Genomic DNA, 18,777 nt, shown 5'->3' with positions numbered 1-18,777 from the left:
GGCGCTCTACTCCAGCGGCAGCAGGGCAGAGCGCCTGTGTCGGTAGGCAGCGTGCTTCACAGGCGCGCCTCCTGCACCGGGCTGTTGCCTACGTCCAGGGCGCCCTGCTCCTCCCCGCCAGCGCCGAAGCCCGCGGTACTCACCCGCCCCGTCCACGGTGCCGCGGGCATGGGGATGGGCTGCGGGCCCTGCTTGACCCACGGCGGCCGGAAGGTGGCGCGGCCCGCGGGCTGGCCGGCCGGCTGCTGCTGCCCGGAGCCGGACCCGCCGGGGTTGTTGACCGGCATCGCGTAGATCCGCGACCTGAAACAGAGTGCGTCAGTGCAAGAGAAGATCGAGCCGTGCGCCGTTGTAATCGCAAGTGCTGTCAGGATTCTGCATGCTGATGGTGTTCCTTGTTGTGGTCTGTACCTTGATTTTTGTTCTACAAGTAAACTAAAAGATTATTCGAAAACGTTTGCGCGTTATTTGCAGTTGCCAAATGAACGGCTGACAAAAAGAAATAAGAAAAAGACAGGGAGGGCGGCGAAAATGTTGTTCGACGTGCGAAGAGAAAGAGAAGGAAGAATGGGCCAAGGCCGAGGAGCAGGCGGGACAGGAGCGAGGGGTAAGCCCTCCCCTGTGCCCCCACCAAAAGCGACACCACCCATCCCTCTCCCCCTCCCTCTGCACTGCGGTGGGAGCTGGCCTCAGACTCGCCGCGCTAAAGTTAGACCCCGGCTCATTTTATTTGCTTTCTGCGTTGTTTCCATGTGGGCTGGGACCCCAGGCTCGGCTCAGCTCGGCTCGGCTCGGATTGGGTTGATCCCCGGCGTCCTATTGAGAAACGAACGCGAGCAGCCCCGGGCCTGGGGTGTGCGTTTGGATTAGGTGCGCGTCGATGAAATGTAAGGGTGACATGCAACTGTTATAAAAACACTAATAAAAAGCCTGAAAATAATTCAGACGATTGGGAGAAAGCAAAAGACTATAATTTGGTCTAAATTTGAGGTAAAAATTTTAATTATACATGATCAGTTAAATCTGAACACAATTTCATAACCTAGTCCGAATTTCGTAAATTTAAACTTTTTAAAATTCAGGCTTAGACCGAAAGTTATTACAAAATAGTACGAAAACCTAATTCAGACAGCAAAGTTTCCTGTTGTTTTTTAACAGAGAAATTTCACAACAAATCTATCACTCGAAAAGCTGTCTTCTTAATTGGAGAACATTTGAAAAAAATATTGAAGACAAGAACTGTTCTTATTTTGACAAATTGACAAATTGACCCGCTTTTTAGCTTTGTGGTATTTTAAAGCCTGTACATCCTAATAACAAGTAAATAAAAGAAAAAACTGTATTTGTCTTAAAATTTGGGGGATATTCTAGAATTAAGAACACTCCTTTCTGGTGTGTTTATAAACCCCCGGTCAACAGAAATAGACCAAAAAGATATCATTTGACATCAACGGAGTCAATCTAGCATCAAGTTGATCTAATTTTTCGGTCAACATGATGTTGAAATGACTGTCTTGGTGTCAAATTTTCTGTTGAATGGGTCGTCGTTTACAAACAAATCCTAAACTGTGAAAGATATAGTCTCTGTTCTACTTATTACAACAAAGGAAAACTTTAATACAGACTGTTTATCTTTACTGGAAGCCGGAGGACGAGTAACAGTGAAAGTACAGTATTATACTGTACTTCGAAAATACCGTGCAAGACTGATTACACTGTCTAAATGTAACTTTTACACTTGTGGTGGTTTTTGTAAAGCGGGTGCATCGTGCCGTGAGACGCGCGGATGCAAGCGTGAGAGACTTACATGTTTGTTTAATACTCTGCCGATGGAGACAGTAGAAGCGTTAGGAGCGATAGAGCAGAAGGAGTGGCGTTACGCATGGGGAAGACGATGGCGGTGACGGCGGCAGCAGCATGCGCACCTCGAGAACCGCCCTGCCGCGGACGGACAGCCCTGCGGACAGCCCTGCGGACAGCCCTGCGGACAGCCCTGTGGACAGAACAGCGGGTCAAGCGTCGAGATGCGCAACGCAGGGAACAGAGGGCGGCTGTGCGCGGCTCGGCGGCAGCGCGACGGACGGACGCGTACGGACGAACGCCACGCCCAATAGATGAGTTTGCTGGTATCGCACTAGGTTCTTTTTCGTACCCGACTGTGAAAGCTAGATGACTCGCAAATGTTGCTTATGCACATTTATTTAGTCTCGATGTTTTCGGGTATCATCTCTGCGCGGCCCCGAGACGTGAGGACGCTGGCCGCGTCGCGCGCCGGTCGACCAACTCAAGTGATGCGCGACCGACTGACATATATGCTGCATCTATTCCCGGCGGAACACCCCTCGCCGCGCCCGGTTCAATGGAGGCGTGCTTAACCCTTTTGCCGGCGGTGCGCCTTCGACTTGACCGCTGCGCCTCTCCCGCCCCGCCATCCTCTCGCGGGGGTTGCACCTCCTCTTGCGAAGGCTGACTCATTACATACAGACCCGAGGGGCCGACAAGACGGTAGATTTGCCGAGTGAGACAGCTGACTACACGCCAAAAGACGTATCTATCAAATCCAAGCAACTCCATATCGAAATTGAATAATGCTGCTACGGTAGCACAGTGAAATGTGGCCCTTTCTATTTTCTTCGGGTTAACATTGAAAACGTTACCGGGAGCCTCCGCTATTTTCTGTGCGCTGAAAATAGACGCCGGCTGCGGCGGTGGGAAATCGGGGATGTCGGGTCCACCCGTGTGGGCCAACCAAAGCCCAGCCGGCGTGCCGAACAGCCTCCATCTCCTGCCCCTAGGCTGTCCCCGGCTGACCCTTGGGGCGTGTAAAGTTAAGCACGCGTGAGCGTTTCACGTGAGATGAGCGTCCTGGTGAGAGGCAAAATGACGCGAAAATTGACAAACCCATAGATTTTTAGAGAGGAGGGACTAAGAAGAGTGCAATCCTGCAAAAATATTTTCAATTTGAAGTCGTTTCGTTTAGTATATAGCACCGCACGTTGCTCGTGTGAGCGCTATCTCACGTGAAACGCTCACGCGTACTTAACTTTACACGCCCTTGCTGTCCCTGCCTGTCCGCTCGTGTGGCCCGGTAACCCAGCCTTACCCCAGTCGGCATGCGAACAGGCATTAACCGCCCCTTGCTGTCCTCGGCTGACCTCAGCTGTCCCTTTCCACCACCATCTACCCTCTCCCATACTACTGTCTGTCTGCGAGGGACAGGGCAGCCTCGGGCAGGCAGTCGAGCCAGGAGCAGGACGACTGCCCGATGACGTCTTACCGGCGGCGTATGTATGCATCACCACCGGACGCCACACAACATAAACAGCCGCAGGGCGAAGAGTCGTTCGGAAAGCGGAGGGGGCAGGGGGGGGGGGATACAGTACACCAGCTTCCGATGAGCGGGTTCGAACCCCTCGAACTGAATGCAGGCAAAAATAAGTGCAGCACGATGATTGTTGGCTTTCCTTTCACAGGGAGCTCCACGAGAACTCTGCAGCCGAAGAGTAGAAGATGTCGGTGTTCTGGTTTTTCCGCCCGGCCGTGCGCGAATGCTGGGCCATTGTTTACCGCGGGCGCGGGCACAACGGTGTTTACATTCGCCTCTCTGTGCTTGCAGGATGTCCGGGTGGCCTCGCAGCTGCGCCCGAAAGGGGCAGGGGACAAGAAGAAAGGACGCAGAAAGGGAGTGACTTTTCTCTATCGCCCTCGAGGTCCTCGACGGCACGACGGACAACGACAACGGGCTACAACAACGTGGTAATGCTCCCAACCCTCAGAACTCAATGTGATATGAGCTCTGCACTGCAACTGGAGCTAATAAGCTCCCATCACAAATGCATGGTGGGTGGGGTTTTATTAGTTTCAAAGCCGCGAGTTTATCCACCCTCTCGGAGGGCAGTGAGGATGCATGGAGAGCATTATAAAAAGCAGAAGAAAATACTGGATGATTTGAGACAATTTCTTCTTATATGACTGATAAAGCAGTGTGATGAGATAGGTAGGGCATGGGGGAAGCTGGCCGCTACGAAACGACGTGCGTTGTGACTTTGCGCTCACCTGGTCTCACTCACTCTCTCTCTCTCTCTGTCTGGCTCCGCCCCTTCCCTTCCCAAACCCTGATCTCGCGGCCGGCCGCGGCTCCTCACGCGTTGGACGGGGTGGACTCTCGTGCGGCCCGACCCGGACTGTCTCGCGGGCGCGCGGCGGGGCGCACTTGTGCCAGCTCGGGCCGGGCCGGGCCCCGCGGCCCGCGGACGCCACTGAAGCCTACCCGCGCCACGCCGCGCCACGCCGCAAGGCGTGCCCTGCCAACGAGCGGCGGCTTGCATCTGGTTCGCGGTAGCTCAGCGAGGACGTTCGAAATGGGCCGCGAGCTACAACACCCTACACTTCTACTATTGGCCAAAGTGGACCGCTCGGACGCCACGAGACGCGATGTGACTAGGGCCTTACACCGCGCCAGGGTGGCGAGGGTTGCCAGTGACCTGGCTGCCGTGCAGCCATGCTGCGGATGGCTCCGGCATTCCCTGGGCGCCTTTCGCTTTTCCCGCTCTTTAAGCGCGGGCTGATGCCACGGCCGCCAACCCCGCCGCGATGGGCGGTACGCGGAAGCCAGAACGTCCGCCAGAATGTCTGCTCACCGACGTACGGGGTCCCGGACCATGCAGGCTGCAGCAGCTCGGATCGACGCGCTGGAGGCGAGGCCGCGAGGGGCGCGCGCGAGAAAGAAGTTCGCGATTCTGGGAAGAGTTGGCCAGCCCGGCGGCTGTGTGGAGGCGGTGGCGGCGCGCCAGCAAGGCGGTGCAGTGAGAAAAATAAAAACACACTCAGCTGTCTGCTAGTCAGAGGGCGGCCCCATCCCATCTGATCTCACTCAGCCCGCTCTCCTCTCTCCCCAACCCCGTCAGGACTCCTCTCGCTCGCGCCCTCATCCGCAGCCCTCGCCAGCAGGCCCCGCCGCGGTGGACAGTGATCGGTACGCCCGTGCCCGTGCCCCAGTAGAGCGGATGGGTGCTGCGCAGCGATCCGGTCGACACAAAGGAGCGCGGCGCTGGGGATGAGGCTATGGAGGATGACTTGGAGGATCGCGTCCTGTACCAGACGTACGTGTCGCACATGAAGCTGATGTCGCGCCTGAGCCTCGCCTTCCCCGGCGGCCTGGGCTGGGGCTGGGGTGGCCCTGGCGCTGGCGGCCCAGGGCTCGCGGCCGGTCACGCCTGGCGCCTGTTGCGGATCTACGTGCTGCGACCCGAGGTCCTCATCTGCGGCGTCGTCATGATCCTGGTGCTCGCGTACCTGCAGGCCTCGGACGCGTGGTCTCCTTGGGGTCGGGGCGGTTCGACGGCCGGCCCCGTGCGCTCCCTGTTCGGCCGCCTCCAGGGTCTGCAGTACCTCGTCAACGGCTCGGTCGGGGTAGGCGCCGCGTCCGGTGCCGAGAGGCTCAGCTGGGAGCTGCGCGAGGGCGAGATCGCTGCCTATGCGGTGCAGGGTCGGCGCCCTAAGATGGAGGACCGCTTTGTGGTCAACGACAACATAAACGACACTGGAGTGGCTCTTTTCGCGGTGTTCGACGGGCACGGCGGGGAGGTTTGTGGTCTTGTCGAGCATCCCAGTTGACATCCACTTTGTAACAGTTTCGATAGCTCATGTTTCTAATTTGTTTTCAGTTTGCTGCCAACTACGCCAAAGAGAAGCTTATTCCAAGTTTAAATCAGAAGGTTGCAGAGATTAAAAAGTTTGTTGCAGAGGGAGGTGTCAAGAGACATCCTGTCTATGGAACGCCAACAACTCCATCGAAGGGAGGTGCCAACCTAGGGAGTAGCACACCAGAGGCAGTGAAAAAGGGGGCTCCAGTTGAAAAAAAGAACAGCTTTCGTAAGACAATGAGTACATCCCAAACTGATGAATGTGTTAGGAAAAGCGGTGGAGTTACAGATCCAGAGCTCTTGCTCAAACTGGATAGTATACCTCGTTCCATAACTCGTGAAGTTAGACCATCTCTGCTGGATGAGGCAGCACCTACAAGCGGACCTGCTTCAACATATGTTGATAACTCTGGTGCTGTAAACTATAGCCGACTGCTCACTGATGAAGTTCTTGCAGCTGACTTTCAACTTGTCGAGGCAGCAAAAAAAACTATGGATGTAGCAGGTATTGCCAAGAGGGATTTAATTTCTACTCCACATTTTCTTCCCTTATCATTTGTTACTGCAGATTTTATTTGTTAATAGGAACAACTGCTCTGATTGCCTTGATGGAGGGGTCCCGTTTGATTGTAGCTAATGTTGGTGATTCTCGTGGGGTAATGTGCGATAGTCGAGGAAAAGCTATACCTCTTTCCTTTGACCATAAACCACAGCAGGTAAATTTTACATCCAGACAACCAAAACAAAAATAGAGGTACGTTTAGTTAACTTGCACTACAATAATTAAATTTTGTTATTATTTGTACAGATGCGAGAGAGAAAACGAATCAAAGAAGCTGGAGGATTCATTACATTTAATGGTGTGTGGAGGGTAGCTGGAATTTTGGCTACTTCCCGTGCTCTTGGTGACTATCCACTGAAAGACAAAAAGCTGGTGATTGCAAATCCAGACATTCTCACCTTTGACCTCAGTAATCACAAGTGAGATTCAATTATTTTCCTCTGCTTTACCTGATGCAGACCTTTTGTACTTCTACTTAATGAAAACCTCATTCTTCTGCTTTGGTTTTCTGAAACACTTCAGTTTATAATTTTTTCTTGTGTTTCTTTTCCCATCTCTAGGCCACAGTTTATCATCTTAGCATCAGATGGACTTTGGGATACATTTTCCAACGAAGAAGCTGTAGCATTTGTTCGTGAGAGACTCACTGAACCTCACATGGGTGCCAAGAGTCTCACTCTACAGTCTTACTATCGGGGTTCCTTGGATAACATAACTGTCGTAGTTATCAACTTGAAAGATCGTCAATGGAATAGTACCACTCCAGCACAACCTAGGGCAGTGTAAACATTTTATGGCAGGGAAATCAAAAACTTTGTGATAGACCATTTCTTTACATTTGATGTGAGAGCTGTGAATAAGATTTACAATTTTGCTAATTTCAAAGCTAGGTCACAAGTTTTGTGCCGAGCTAATTTATTATTTGTGTTTACTTTATTTTAAATCAATCAACTTATTTTTCATAATTACTAATTTTGAGTAGTTCATGTCAAGCATGATAACAGAATCTGTTTCTTTGCTTTAGTAACAAGTTAGTCAGGTGCTCAAATCTCTCTTTACCTATGACTGTCATTGTTATCCATGTCTCAACATGTACAATTTGTTAATGCCAAGCTGTGATCACGTTGTTTATTGTTGTAGATCTGATATTTGGGTGGAAATGTGACTTAAGATGCATATCCCAGATTCAATTTAATGTGTTTTCATTCACACATTAATTTGTACAAAAATGTGTTGGTTCACTTCTTTTTATGTGTTGCTCAATTTTCTGGGTTTATTGCTTGTGTCCTTAAATTTGTGTTACACACAATTAAAAAAGTGCTTTCTAACGTTATTAGGTATTTTTGTTTGCAAGAACAGGGTAATTATTCACAACTTTGTGTGGACATCTTGGTCGTGTGTATTGATTATCTTGTGTTTTCAACATGCCAACCTTTATCTTAGTAAGCATTAAGTCCGTCCAAGCAAATTATAATAAAATGTCCTTATACAGCTTTTTTGAATCAAACTGAAACGTCCTCTAAAAGAGAAGAGTATTTCTCTGAGTGTTATGATGAAAGTTTTGGAATGTGGAAGTCTCTTCTTTTGTCTATTTGTGATTCTAATTTTACGCTCTGGGTTTATTAGACTACACCCAGTCTGTTTTGGATCCATTTTCATTTAATAGCTTTAAGTCACCTATGACCCTCAAAAAGCTGCTAAAGCTGGAGAAAATGTTTACTGCATGTCTTTGACACTTAGTGTTTTCTTAGACCTTTCTGAACAGTGTTCGCTTTTGATTTTAGGTGCCAAAGATTCTTTGAGACTAGTTCGTTTATTTTAAAGCTAAGTACACTAATCAGATCCAAAGATACTTTTCCTTTGTCAAATCTGTTATTTCTTTTCGCAAGGTGGATGAAGCCTCTTAATTTGTAAGACTTTGTTAGATAATGGTTGTGATTTTGTGGTCTAGTTACATTGGTGACAGTATACACCACACATATATATTTGGGTCACCAATATTGTTCAATCGTCAATGTCCCATAAGAAATACCGTATGAAGGAAAACAATTTTGTTTCCGAGACACCTGAAGTCCACAGTTTTCCCCCTCCAGTCTATGCCTCAAGCTTGACTCAGTCAAGGGTATGTTGCGACAATCATTTAGAACAACCACAATCATCTAATGGTGTTGGCAGAAAAGTGATTGGGCTACTTACATTTAAACGAAACTGAATGTATTATTGAAGTTCCTTTAATATCTAAGACAGTAGAAAGAGAAAACAGTTTGTTCCCAAAAACTCATGTATTAACAAAAAAAAAAAAATTCCCGCTATAAATGTTCTAGTCTTATGGAATTCAGTTGTGGTTGAGCCTCATGTATCCGATTTCTCTTGTGGAGGACGAGGAAAGTAACAGGAGGAAGAAGAAGCAGAATTAAATCTGTATTAAAGTGATTGATTGCATACATTTATTCTCTCTAGGCATTTCTGTCAGACAAATTTTAAAAAATTCTGGTATTAAAAAAAAAAAAAACTTGGCAAAAACTAATGAGTATAAATGTGGAAAAACGGGATAGGTTGTTTTTTCATTAAACCTGTTAATCATGATCTTGTAAAATCTGTTTCACTCATGTGTTTAAAAGACCACCATGAAAAGTGACAAGATATTTTGTGCTAATGTCCCTTCGTTAAACTGATTTTCCAGACACTACAAGGGTTCTCAAAGCTAATTAAAGCACAACAGACCAAAAACTTAAATTAAAATATCCTCTAAGACTTTCATTGTAAATAGTATCCTGCTACCATGATGCAATAAGCAGTGCAAAGTGACTCTTACTGATGATGTGCAAAATTTGATGCAACCATGCAGTCTTAATAGATTTAAAAGAAACAAAAAATACTTATATATAAAATCTAATCGCAACTTTCAGTGAAAGAATCATCAGAGAAAAAGTTTTGAAATAAATTAAATTGAGACATGTATCAATTTACTTTCTTTAGAGGCGAAAAGAAAGCATTGGCTGAAGAATTAAACGTAATATATAATAAGTAAATGATCAGTCACTGAACCACTCAATGGCATCAAGAGACTCAACTGCAGTCTGAATCTGGATTGCGGTTTCTAAAAAAAAAACCATTGTGTTGGAATGGTTATAAGTCTTTTTATAGTGAAATGATGAGTAACAACTTCAATGATAACAAATAGATGTCATTCTATTGTGCCAGGTGTTCTGTTTAATGAGAAACCTCTAAAATGTATCTGTATCAACCATCAAGTACATCTGTTAAAACAGCCAGAAAATGCATGCTCAACACCAAGTTTTAACACCAACAAAAGGAAAAGTCAGTATCAAAATACAAATACAAAGAGAAAAGGAAACCTTTGCATAATAAGCAGCAATGAAAAAAAAATATTCCCATTGAAGATAACACTTTTCATTTGCAAAAAAAGAAATGTACAGAAAAACCAATCATAAAATTAAATAAACTTCTCTGTGGATGAATATAAAACGAATCTAACAGCTCTGGAGCCATAAAACAAACCTGAAGAAATATTTTTGAAATCTTTAACACAGCACAACAAAAATTCAATTTTAACATTAACAGTCTAAACATTCAAAGTAGCTTATGAAGAGGAATTTTATCTCTTTGGATCAATAAAGGCAGAAATAGATATATAATTCCTATGAAATCTTTAGGTATATGTTTATTCTAAAGGTAGAATACATATGAATTTATTGCACTTAATTCTAGATCAACCCTGAAATTTATCTTCACAGTGTTTTGCGTTTCTCAACAGAAAGAAAGAGAGAGAAAGAGAGAGAGAGAACTTTGCGTAATACCTTTTTTGTTACAGTAGAAATGCTATGACCATACATCAATCAGATCAGAAGACAAAATACACAGACAACAAATTTTCTGCATGGTATTATCACCGTATGTGAAGTAAAGCTTCTCTGGGAACAAACTTATTCACACAAATACTGACTGTGTAAGGCACCTTATCCACAAATTCATAGTTAACTCTCTTTTGTACTCTGCATTATGTTAAGTATATGATTAACTACCATAGTTTTCTTTTCAAAAACTTGCAAATATACAAAACATGAAATAGAACACTGTACATCAAAAACTTAAAATTAAATAAAGTACCTTAATCCTTTAACAGCACTTCAGTGCATGGAGGAAAACCCCAAATTCAGAACATTGGAACCAACAAGTTCAAAATCCTAGTCTTCATTTCTCATACCACAAAACTCAAACCTTATAACAATAGAGAGAAGGTAATGAAGTGGAGAGATAATCACTCCAAAAGAAATAGGTATTATTGGACGGAAGTGTGGGAGCAAAACAACAAACTGTGTGCAAAGAAACAAAAACATAAAATATTAGAACATAAAGCCTGCGCGATTCTATCATCATTTCAAGACTAGATAACAAGGGCAAAATGACTCCTGCTGCATGTTAAGATCACAAAATGGCTCCCATTTCAAGTTTTAAATAAATCTAGATACAAAGTCATCACATTCATTCATGTGTTTATCCTTCAATGCGTGAATTAATCTTGAATAGAAATAACCATAAGTTCACAAGAGCTCAGGAATTCTAATAACCCAGCAAGATGATGAAAATGAGTAACAAAATAGGTAGAGTAAAAATTTGGTAAGTACAGATATATAGGGATATGTAAGGATGAGGATTGTGCTTCCAACACAACATAAATGTAAGTGGAACCAAAGATTCAAATTAAGTGACATGCTGGAGACGTACCACTAAAAGCATTGTAACTCAAGTTATGTATGCAGTGGGGGGCCAACATTCAACAACAGGCATTTTGCTCTCATCTGCTACTCTCCACAATCTTAAGATTCTGTTGAAATTAAAATAGATTACTTGAAAGTTTGAATAATAGAAATTGATTTGAATTCAACTCAGATCACAAGCTTATGACTGATAATAAGATAATATTGGTAAGAAAAAATTGAAAAATTCTACTAGACAGAATTATAAATATTATCATACATACTATGTATAGAGAAATGCTTCACAATAATCCTCAGGTCAAGTCATATCTTTCATAAAATGTGACCGAACTGGGAGTGGTATTGGTAGGACAAGGGGATGGTGTAATAATTGAACGACTGGTTGATGGGGTGGAGGAGAGTGGTGCCCTTCCTGTTGCTGCTGCGGATGCGGATGAGGAGGAGGAGGGAGCACTCTCTCTTGAGGCGGTTGCTGTGAGTTCGTGGACGTGGGCTGCTGTGGTGGTTGCACATTGGGAGGTCCTTGTTGATGGTTATGGTTGAGGTTACCCTGCGCTTCAGTAGTATGTAGTCTCACGTGTCTTGCGAGACGATGACTCTGAACAAAGCGTTTACCACATTGAGGGCAAGCATAAGGACCATTCTTAGCATGAGATCGTAGATGCCTCTCTAACTTGTGGCGTTCACCAAACATTTTACCACAGGTTGTACAAGGGTATGGTTGCTCACCTGTATGTATTCGCATGTGCTGAGTCAAATTATGACTTTGAACAAAGGACTTGCCACAGGTTCCGCAAGAATAGGGTCGCTCTCCAGTATGAGAACGAAGATGTCTCTTCAGTTTGTGGCGTTCCATAAATGATTTGCCACAAATCGCACAAGAATAATTCCTCTCTCCTGTGTGGAGCTTCATGTGGTCAAGCAGGGTATGACGTTCTATGAAAGTCTTACCACAGGTCTCACAGGAGTAAGGACGCTCTCCAGTATGAACTTTAACATGACTCTTCAACTTGTGGTGCTCAGCAAAGCCACGCCCACACGTGGTGCATGAAAAAGGTCTTTCACCAGTGTGTGTGCGCATATGTCTAGTCAGACTGTGATTCTGGATGAAAGCCTTTCCACAAGTGGAGCATGGATATGGGCGCTCGCCTGTATGAGTGCGCATGTGTCTTGTAAGACTATGGTTCTGAACAAATGAGCGACCACATACATCACAGGAGAAGGGATGTTCTCCAGTCAAAGCTTTAAGATTATACATAGCAGTCGCTAAGCAATGATTGGGAGACTTTGGCAAGGCAGTTGCACCAAGACTGTTAAGTTCATTGAGAAGATGCTCCTCTCTTGAACCTGATGGCTGACTTTGGTTGAACTGCTTGTTTTTAGAAGCATGATCTTCATCGTTGCCATCTGCCTCAGTAGCCTCCTGCTTCATCTGAAACAGAAATAACAAGTCTACTCAGTAAAAAGAGTAATTCAAAAGTTTCTGATAATCTTTAATTATTATAAATGGCTTTTTGTTTACAAACAAAAGTAAGAAAATAAACTAAGAACATTGATTACATAGACTTCAGATTATTTCTTTTCACTGAAGCTCCATGTTTTGGAAGTTTGATTCAATCAAAAAGAGTAAAGTGTTAACTAATTATCAATTAGTTGGAAAGAAACTATTGTTCAGTCTGCTGATTGTGTTAGGAGAAAAGAGAGAAAGAGAGTAGATCAGATATCAAGAGCATATTAAGAAAAAACTCTCCTACTGATGGAATGAAGATAAATTTATTAGTGTATGTGAAGTAGAAGAAAAACAGTAAGCAGGAAGGAAAAAAAAAAGCACAGAAAACGAAAAGTATACTTACACTTACGAGGTTGACTTGCTGCTGGTATGCCACAGCGGCACCCGCAGTAGGTACAACCTCTGGCTCTGGGTGAGACTCTGACCAGGTAGTCCTCTTTGCCAAAAAATTCTGGAGAGCAAAATTCAACAATTAATAATACATACCAAAAACCACAAAATCAAGAAGATAAAAATCTAGGATACATACTGCAACATGATGGTCTTTAGCATGCACAGGATGTTCTGTGCCAGGTGACAAATGAGATGAAGAACTTGTTTCCTCAGCCACCATCTCGCGGGGAGCAACCTACAAATCCCACAATAAAAAATAATAGCAAATACAAATTTAAGCTAAAAAATAAATATCATGTTACAGTAAGTTAAAAATACTCACCCTGTTGCCGTGTTCTGGTTCTACATTCAACATTTCCACTCTGACTGGTAGGTTTGCTCGGACAGATGGCGTCCGTTTTCCCCGTGACCGCTACAAAAAATAACGGTATTGTTTGTTTTTTAACAGACAAATTAAAAATTTATAACATTGAGGAAGTTAGAAAGTAATACCATATACCTGGTTTTGAGAAGAAATAGATGCTTGTAGTTGTTGCTGCAAATGATGCTGATGATGCAGACTAGGGGGATGGGGATGTTGATTAAGTGGTAACCCTTGGTGGTTTGTTAAATGTGAATGGTGCCCCCTTCTATTGGGGTCTAGAGGTTTCAGGTTAAAATGCCTGCGTAGAGTTGCGTCTGAGCGCTGGCACTGAACTCTGAATTTATAAGCCTGGTCGACTTGGTACTGACAACGAAGACAAATGAGAGGAGGTAGACCATCTCCTGCATGAACCTACAAAGATAAAGAGAAAATGGTAATAAATTCCACAGGAATAATAACTGATCCAGTATAAAAGTAACAATATTAAATGGGAACCACATGTCATTGTTTCTGGCAGGAGGAGGTGTCTGGATACCCATAGTTGCAGGCAAAAGCTGAATAAGCAGATTTCATAAAACATAAAAACGAATGAAAAATTGATTGAGATGTGAATCATAGAATGAACTCTATGTCACACATGACCTAGAATTAAAATGAGAAATGAAGAACTAAGAGATCTAGCCAAGAAAAGCAATCTAGACAATATATTAAAGAATCAGAAGAAAAATCATCTCTTCATTGGGAAATTTTCAAAAAATAAAATTCTGGCAAGGGAGTGAAACTTGTCACTAACTGACTGAAATTTTTAATGAGAACTAAGCAAAACCTGAGAGTGCATACCCATGTAAATCATCTCAGAGAAGCAATCTGTAATTTTAGAATGTATTAAAGAAAACAACTAGAAAGTAGACACTACATCCCTACAATGAGCTTAGCAATGAGCAATGATTAGCCCATCAAGTTGTTCACCCATATTTCTAAACACTGATCCAACTAAACTAATCTAAATATTCCTGCAGAGAGCAATACCTAATTTGCCCAGAAAATGTCAGCAGTTTGAACTATAATAAAAATAGATTCTATTATCTTCTTGGCTTGACTTGCACAGAATAAAATAAGTTTCCAGCAAACCGTAAACGAGCAATTCATTGACCATTTCTCATGAAAAATAAAATGCGTGCGGAACTGTGCTCTACTTCCCTCAGGCAAAACGTGCTAATTGCAAAGCAAAATTTCACCACGAATCCACAGGTGAAAGGATTAGAAAAGAAATACATTCGAGTGTACGAAGGCATTCTCACCTCGAGTGAGGCGCACGTCATAATCCTAGTCGACAGAGTAGTCCCTCCCTGTGTCGCATCATCTTCCCCTCCAAATATGGGCACCCCAACCCCCTCCTCCGAGAGACACAGGCGACAAATCTCTGTCATATTCACTACCCGTTGGCCGACTGCTTCCATCGCCTGCAAAGGCAATACAACAGTAGACTCTCTGCCACAACACACTACACACACCTGGCCCTGACGAAGGGCATAACGGAGAGGTTATTGCACGGGTGGGCGGCCAACCAAAACGCGAGCATCGAGGAGGATATTAGAAAGGTTACAAGGAAGTCAAACTTACAAGTGCGATGGAAGAGCTCTGCGTGCGTCAATTATTCGCACAAAGATATGTATACTGGAGAGAAAACACAGTCTGCTAGGCGTGAGTGTTCATCATTGTCCGTTGTCTCTCACCACTTCCGACGCTATGGGGCATGCGAGTCATGGGGAGCTCCAAATTACACATGCGGCACGTCTTGAAAAGTGCAATTCCTGCAGTTCTGTAGCAGAAATCTCCGAAATGTTGATTTTTTACGCCATAAATAGTACAAGGTGTAAAGAAACAATACCAAAAGACCACACTCTACACCGCTAAGCTAACGCCCGCAGCCGCAACGAACCGCAACCAACGGGCGCTTCCACGCCTTCTTGCGGAAACGACACGTGAAGGGCACTACGGCTCCGAAAAGGCGGTGATAGCGAGGACTGCGGGAAGTTTTGAATCTTGCGCATCACTAGCAACAAGTTAAAGCCGGGTGACAATTTTTGTTTTGGTCCATTTCCCTGATGTTAAAGACAGCACATATTTTGGTTATTGTTTCTTTTGAATTATTACAAGGGAGTTTTTGGTTTGAGCCGTAATTTAAAAATTCGCACAAAACAAAATAAAACCACTTTATTACACAAAAAAGCAAGCATGCCACAAGATAAACCTATGATGATTATTCAACAATGATCAATAATAAAGAAAATATAATATGGGTTCAAATAGAGATTTATTTCAGTCTGAGTCATCAGATTTGTCAGCCTTGTCACCACTTGGCTGGTCTTTGTAATGTCTATACTCTGGTTTCAATTCCCACATGTTTCTATGTGGGTTTTTAATATTGTAATCACAAACATCTTTCAGAATTTCTTTCAGGTAAGTCTGAAAAATAAAGTACATTAATTAATGAGCCACAGAAACTTTATACACGTAAAAAAATCAATTTTTCTGTAACTAATGCATACATACCACAGGCTGCCTAGTTATACGGACTAGATCTTTGATATTATAATACTGGTGCTTTTCAAATGCTGCAAATAACATTTCTATGACCGAATCCTTGTCATCACGAGCTTTCTTCCCTTCAGCCTTCTTCTTTTCCTCATATTCAATCTAATGAAGGACAAAGTGGGGAAATTATTTGTGTTAGAGTTCTTGGTAATTCATTGGAAGAACATTTAGTTAAAATGAATGAATTGCATAAGCTTACATTATATTTGTGATTGGAAACAGGTTTGTAATTTTGTACAACACGATCCAACTGCATAACCAGTCTAGTAGGTTGAGCTGCCTTTCTGAAACTTTCAAGCTTCAGTTGCATGTATCCTTTGTCAGCTACAATCAAGAAGTTTGGTATTATTCAAGCTCACACAACAATATGACGGATAGATGATAGATAACTCAGATGAGAAGAAAGTTTTACCATGAGGACGACATTCAAGCTTCTGTTGGATCCTTCCCTCTAAACATAGCTTTTCAGTCTCAGGTACTACTGCGTCTGAATTTGGAGCTACAGAGATTTACAAAAAAAATTGTTAAAATAAAAACACAAAACAAGTAAAAGTTTCAGATTGCTAAGGCGTGGGAAAAATTAATAAGACATTAAAAGTTAACATAAATTAACTTACGGACAGAGTGAGAAAAAACTCCTAAAGTTTGACGCTCAACAATTTGCACATCTAAATGGTGGTCCTTAGGAATTACCACCTCGTCTGATTCTTGAGTCAACAGGCTATCAGCTATGGCTAGTGATACTACTGCCTTTTGTCCAGCACTCCTGTAATATCAAGAGTGGTCAGGAACATACTTAAATAAAATGCTGCAGGGGAGTGTGAAGAATAGCAATAATTGGCTCTGACGCTTACTTTGATATTCTTAATTTTCCAACCTCAATATTGCCTGGTGCCTTTTGCCATTTGGTACTTATGTACTTCGGAACCTAAAAAAAAATAATTGAGATTCAATGTAAGAGAAAATGTCTTACCTGGCACCACATAAGACCAATTGGGATACAAACCTTCACTAACCATACGCCCCGGTTTGAATTTGATAAATCTAATTCCTTGTCGGAATGAGGGGTAGTAGATGTTGAGGATGACATTTTGGACAGTATCTGGAAAAAAATTATGATCAGAGAACACCTAATATGACACAGTTACAGGTTGTCATTGACACACTAATACATTTGGTCGTGGCAGAATTTCAACTGCTTTAAATACCATCTCTCAAGCCCAAAATACAGTAAATGATAACATGAATTAACTATCCAGGGTCGTAATATCTATAACGTAGCACCTGTAAGTAACTAGTGTCATGCTGTATGAGGTAAATCAATAACAATTTCTTACTTTCACGATGAATCCAAGAGGTTATAACCACGAAGCTTGTCAAAATGACAACACTGAATCGTCATCAATGTGTCACGTGATTCTTGTTCATCTATTACGAAACCCAAATGAACGGTCGAAAGTTATATTCCAGGGGACAGATTCGAGCGAACTCCTGCTTAACACAAAACTACTGAGGGGAAGAATACAATTTTCACGAGAGTAAGATATAGGACATGTTAAGTGCCAATCTTGCTGATCATTGCAGCAATAATGATTCAAATCGAAAAGTCAGAGGGCAAAAATGGAAGTAGATCTTACCAACACATAAAAAATATTGAGTGGTTGATGGTTGTGCAGATATGATTATTTTGGTTCAAATTAAAAGGAAAAAGATTTTTTAGTACTAAAATATAATTTTGAATATTTCAGTACGTCAATAGGAAATGTTCCCGACATACATGGACACTATTAACGTGAGGGGCAGAGTTATGGCTAGACTGAGAACCACTTCTGCGACAGTGTTTTGTTGATTAATAGGTCTGACGTCTGCGTCTTTGGTCAGGCCCAGCCAACTCTGGGCTATGAGAAAGTTCCTTAGAGCATGTGACGTCACAGGGCGACTCCGTATATTGCCAACCTCAGAACACAAAACGACGCACGCATTGCCTCTTTAGGCAGCTACGGAGGTCATTGTCACGGTGGCTAAAGTGTGCCAGAGGCGGGATCTTCTGAATTTGCATTTGCTTTTGTTAAAATATATGGCTACATACTAGAATCAAGGGTCTTTGGAGAAACACAACAGGCTTTAGAAGCAATAAACCTCAATTTATTGTGCAAAATAAATCAATCTAAAAGTAACAACATAGTAAATCCTTGGAGTCAACACATACAAAAAGAAATGTAACAACAAATCAACTAAACTAAATCAGTAATAACATATCACAAATTTCCCAATTAATTGTAAACATATGAGATCATTTGATCTTTCTCAAACCCAGACACCCTTCTAAGTTTTCCCAAACCGAAAATCTTCTGGCTGTGGTCTCAGCAAAGAGGAGCACCTGTCCGTGACAATAAAAGAATATGTGAGTTAGAAAGATTGAGAGCCGTTGAGAGCAGTCATAAATAGAGAAGCCATTGAAAACCCACCTTTTTCCTGATATACAATTCCATGTCTTGTGACGGATAAGATTTGGATAAAGGGACTGCTGGCTCCTACTGGAGTCTGCAACATAATAGAAAAGAAGTTTATATAAACAATAGTTTTGTATCACAATTTTTCTTAGATTAAAACAAAATACAACAAAACACAGCAACGAACATATGGTAATAGATTATACCTGGCACGAACCTCTTCCCTGGCTGAAGCAGATGATTCAGACTGAATAATTGAAGGCTTTGACGTGCAGTGGAAGTCTATGTGAAGATATGTATGAATGAGACATAATTTTCAATACATGCTTTGTTTTATTAGATGAAATAATATAATATATAAGACTTACATTTGGTTAACTTTTCCGGCACAATATGCGGGGGCACACATATTGCTTAAAATGGAGTTTGCTGAGAGGGACTGTAAATAATTCTTGGTTGCTGGTGTTTGCTATCCACTGCATCAGCCTGGAAAAAGCATGTCATGGCACA

The 18,777-nt window shown here is 43.1% G+C and overlaps 5 protein-coding genes across 7 annotated transcripts in view; 2 read left to right on the top strand and 3 right to left on the bottom strand.

The window, feature by feature from the left end:
• Window positions 1–56: 56 nt before the first annotated feature.
• Window positions 57–3,326, bottom strand: LOC113213841 (uncharacterized). Its single transcript, XM_052271915.1, has 3 exons — window positions 3,104–3,326; window positions 1,926–1,993; window positions 57–303 (listed from the first exon to the last, which is right to left on the bottom strand). Exons 1-3 carry the CDS (start codon window positions 3,125–3,127, stop codon window positions 57–59), a joined length of 339 nt encoding a protein of 112 aa, XP_052127875.1. The 5' UTR covers window positions 3,128–3,326.
• A 1,494-nt stretch (window positions 3,327–4,820) lies between these two features.
• On the top strand, window positions 4,821–8,640 carry LOC113213834 (protein phosphatase 1L). Its single transcript, XM_026433031.2, has 5 exons — window positions 4,821–5,586; window positions 5,667–6,150; window positions 6,231–6,361; window positions 6,454–6,626; window positions 6,768–8,640. The coding sequence occupies exons 1-5, from the start codon at window positions 5,065–5,067 to the stop codon at window positions 6,991–6,993; spliced, it is 1,536 nt and encodes a 511-aa protein (XP_026288816.1). The 5' UTR covers window positions 4,821–5,064; the 3' UTR covers window positions 6,994–8,640.
• On the bottom strand, window positions 8,632–15,190 carry LOC113213832 (zinc finger protein 260). 2 transcript variants are annotated; one of them, XM_026433030.2, is made up of 8 exons: window positions 14,840–15,189; window positions 14,518–14,679; window positions 13,352–13,627; window positions 13,175–13,264; window positions 12,989–13,087; window positions 12,803–12,910; window positions 11,679–12,381; window positions 11,355–11,547 (listed from the first exon to the last, which is right to left on the bottom strand). In XM_026433030.2, the coding sequence occupies exons 2-8, from the start codon at window positions 14,674–14,676 to the stop codon at window positions 11,507–11,509; spliced, it is 1,476 nt and encodes a 491-aa protein (XP_026288815.1). In that variant the 5' UTR covers window positions 14,677–14,679; window positions 14,840–15,189; the 3' UTR covers window positions 11,355–11,506. The 2 variants fall into 2 exon arrangements, with proteins under 2 accessions (XP_026288814.1, XP_026288815.1); XM_026433029.2 differs by having other exon boundaries at window positions 8,632–12,381; window positions 14,840–15,190.
• Window positions 15,191–15,415: 225 nt separating this feature from the next.
• Window positions 15,416–17,426, bottom strand: LOC113213836 (general transcription factor IIF subunit 2). 2 transcript variants are annotated; one of them, XM_026433040.2, is made up of 8 exons: window positions 17,152–17,426; window positions 16,821–16,916; window positions 16,669–16,742; window positions 16,432–16,580; window positions 16,227–16,313; window positions 16,014–16,138; window positions 15,773–15,916; window positions 15,416–15,685 (listed from the first exon to the last, which is right to left on the bottom strand). In XM_026433040.2, exons 2-8 carry the CDS (start codon window positions 16,902–16,904, stop codon window positions 15,539–15,541), a joined length of 810 nt encoding a protein of 269 aa, XP_026288825.1. In that variant the 5' UTR covers window positions 16,905–16,916; window positions 17,152–17,426; the 3' UTR covers window positions 15,416–15,538. The 2 variants fall into 2 exon arrangements, with proteins under 2 accessions (XP_026288825.1, XP_052127855.1); XM_052271895.1 differs by lacking the exon at window positions 17,152–17,426 and adding an exon at window positions 17,023–17,115.
• A 186-nt stretch (window positions 17,427–17,612) lies between these two features.
• The window catches only part of LOC113213835 (vacuole membrane protein 1), an 8,671-nt gene continuing 7,506 nt past the window's right edge, over window positions 17,613–18,777 (top strand). The window contains exon 1 of the mRNA XM_052271892.1: window positions 17,613–17,693. The gene's annotated coding sequence lies outside the window, so the exon portion shown is untranslated. The remainder of the gene's footprint in view (window positions 17,694–18,777) is intronic.

This window comes from Frankliniella occidentalis, unplaced genomic scaffold (assembly GCF_000697945.3).
Source record: "Frankliniella occidentalis isolate FOCC.00 unplaced genomic scaffold, Focc_3.1 Scaffold178, whole genome shotgun sequence".
NCBI lineage: Eukaryota > Metazoa > Arthropoda > Insecta > Thysanoptera > Thripidae > Frankliniella > Frankliniella occidentalis.
This window is presented reverse-complemented; position numbering and strand designations above follow the sequence as displayed.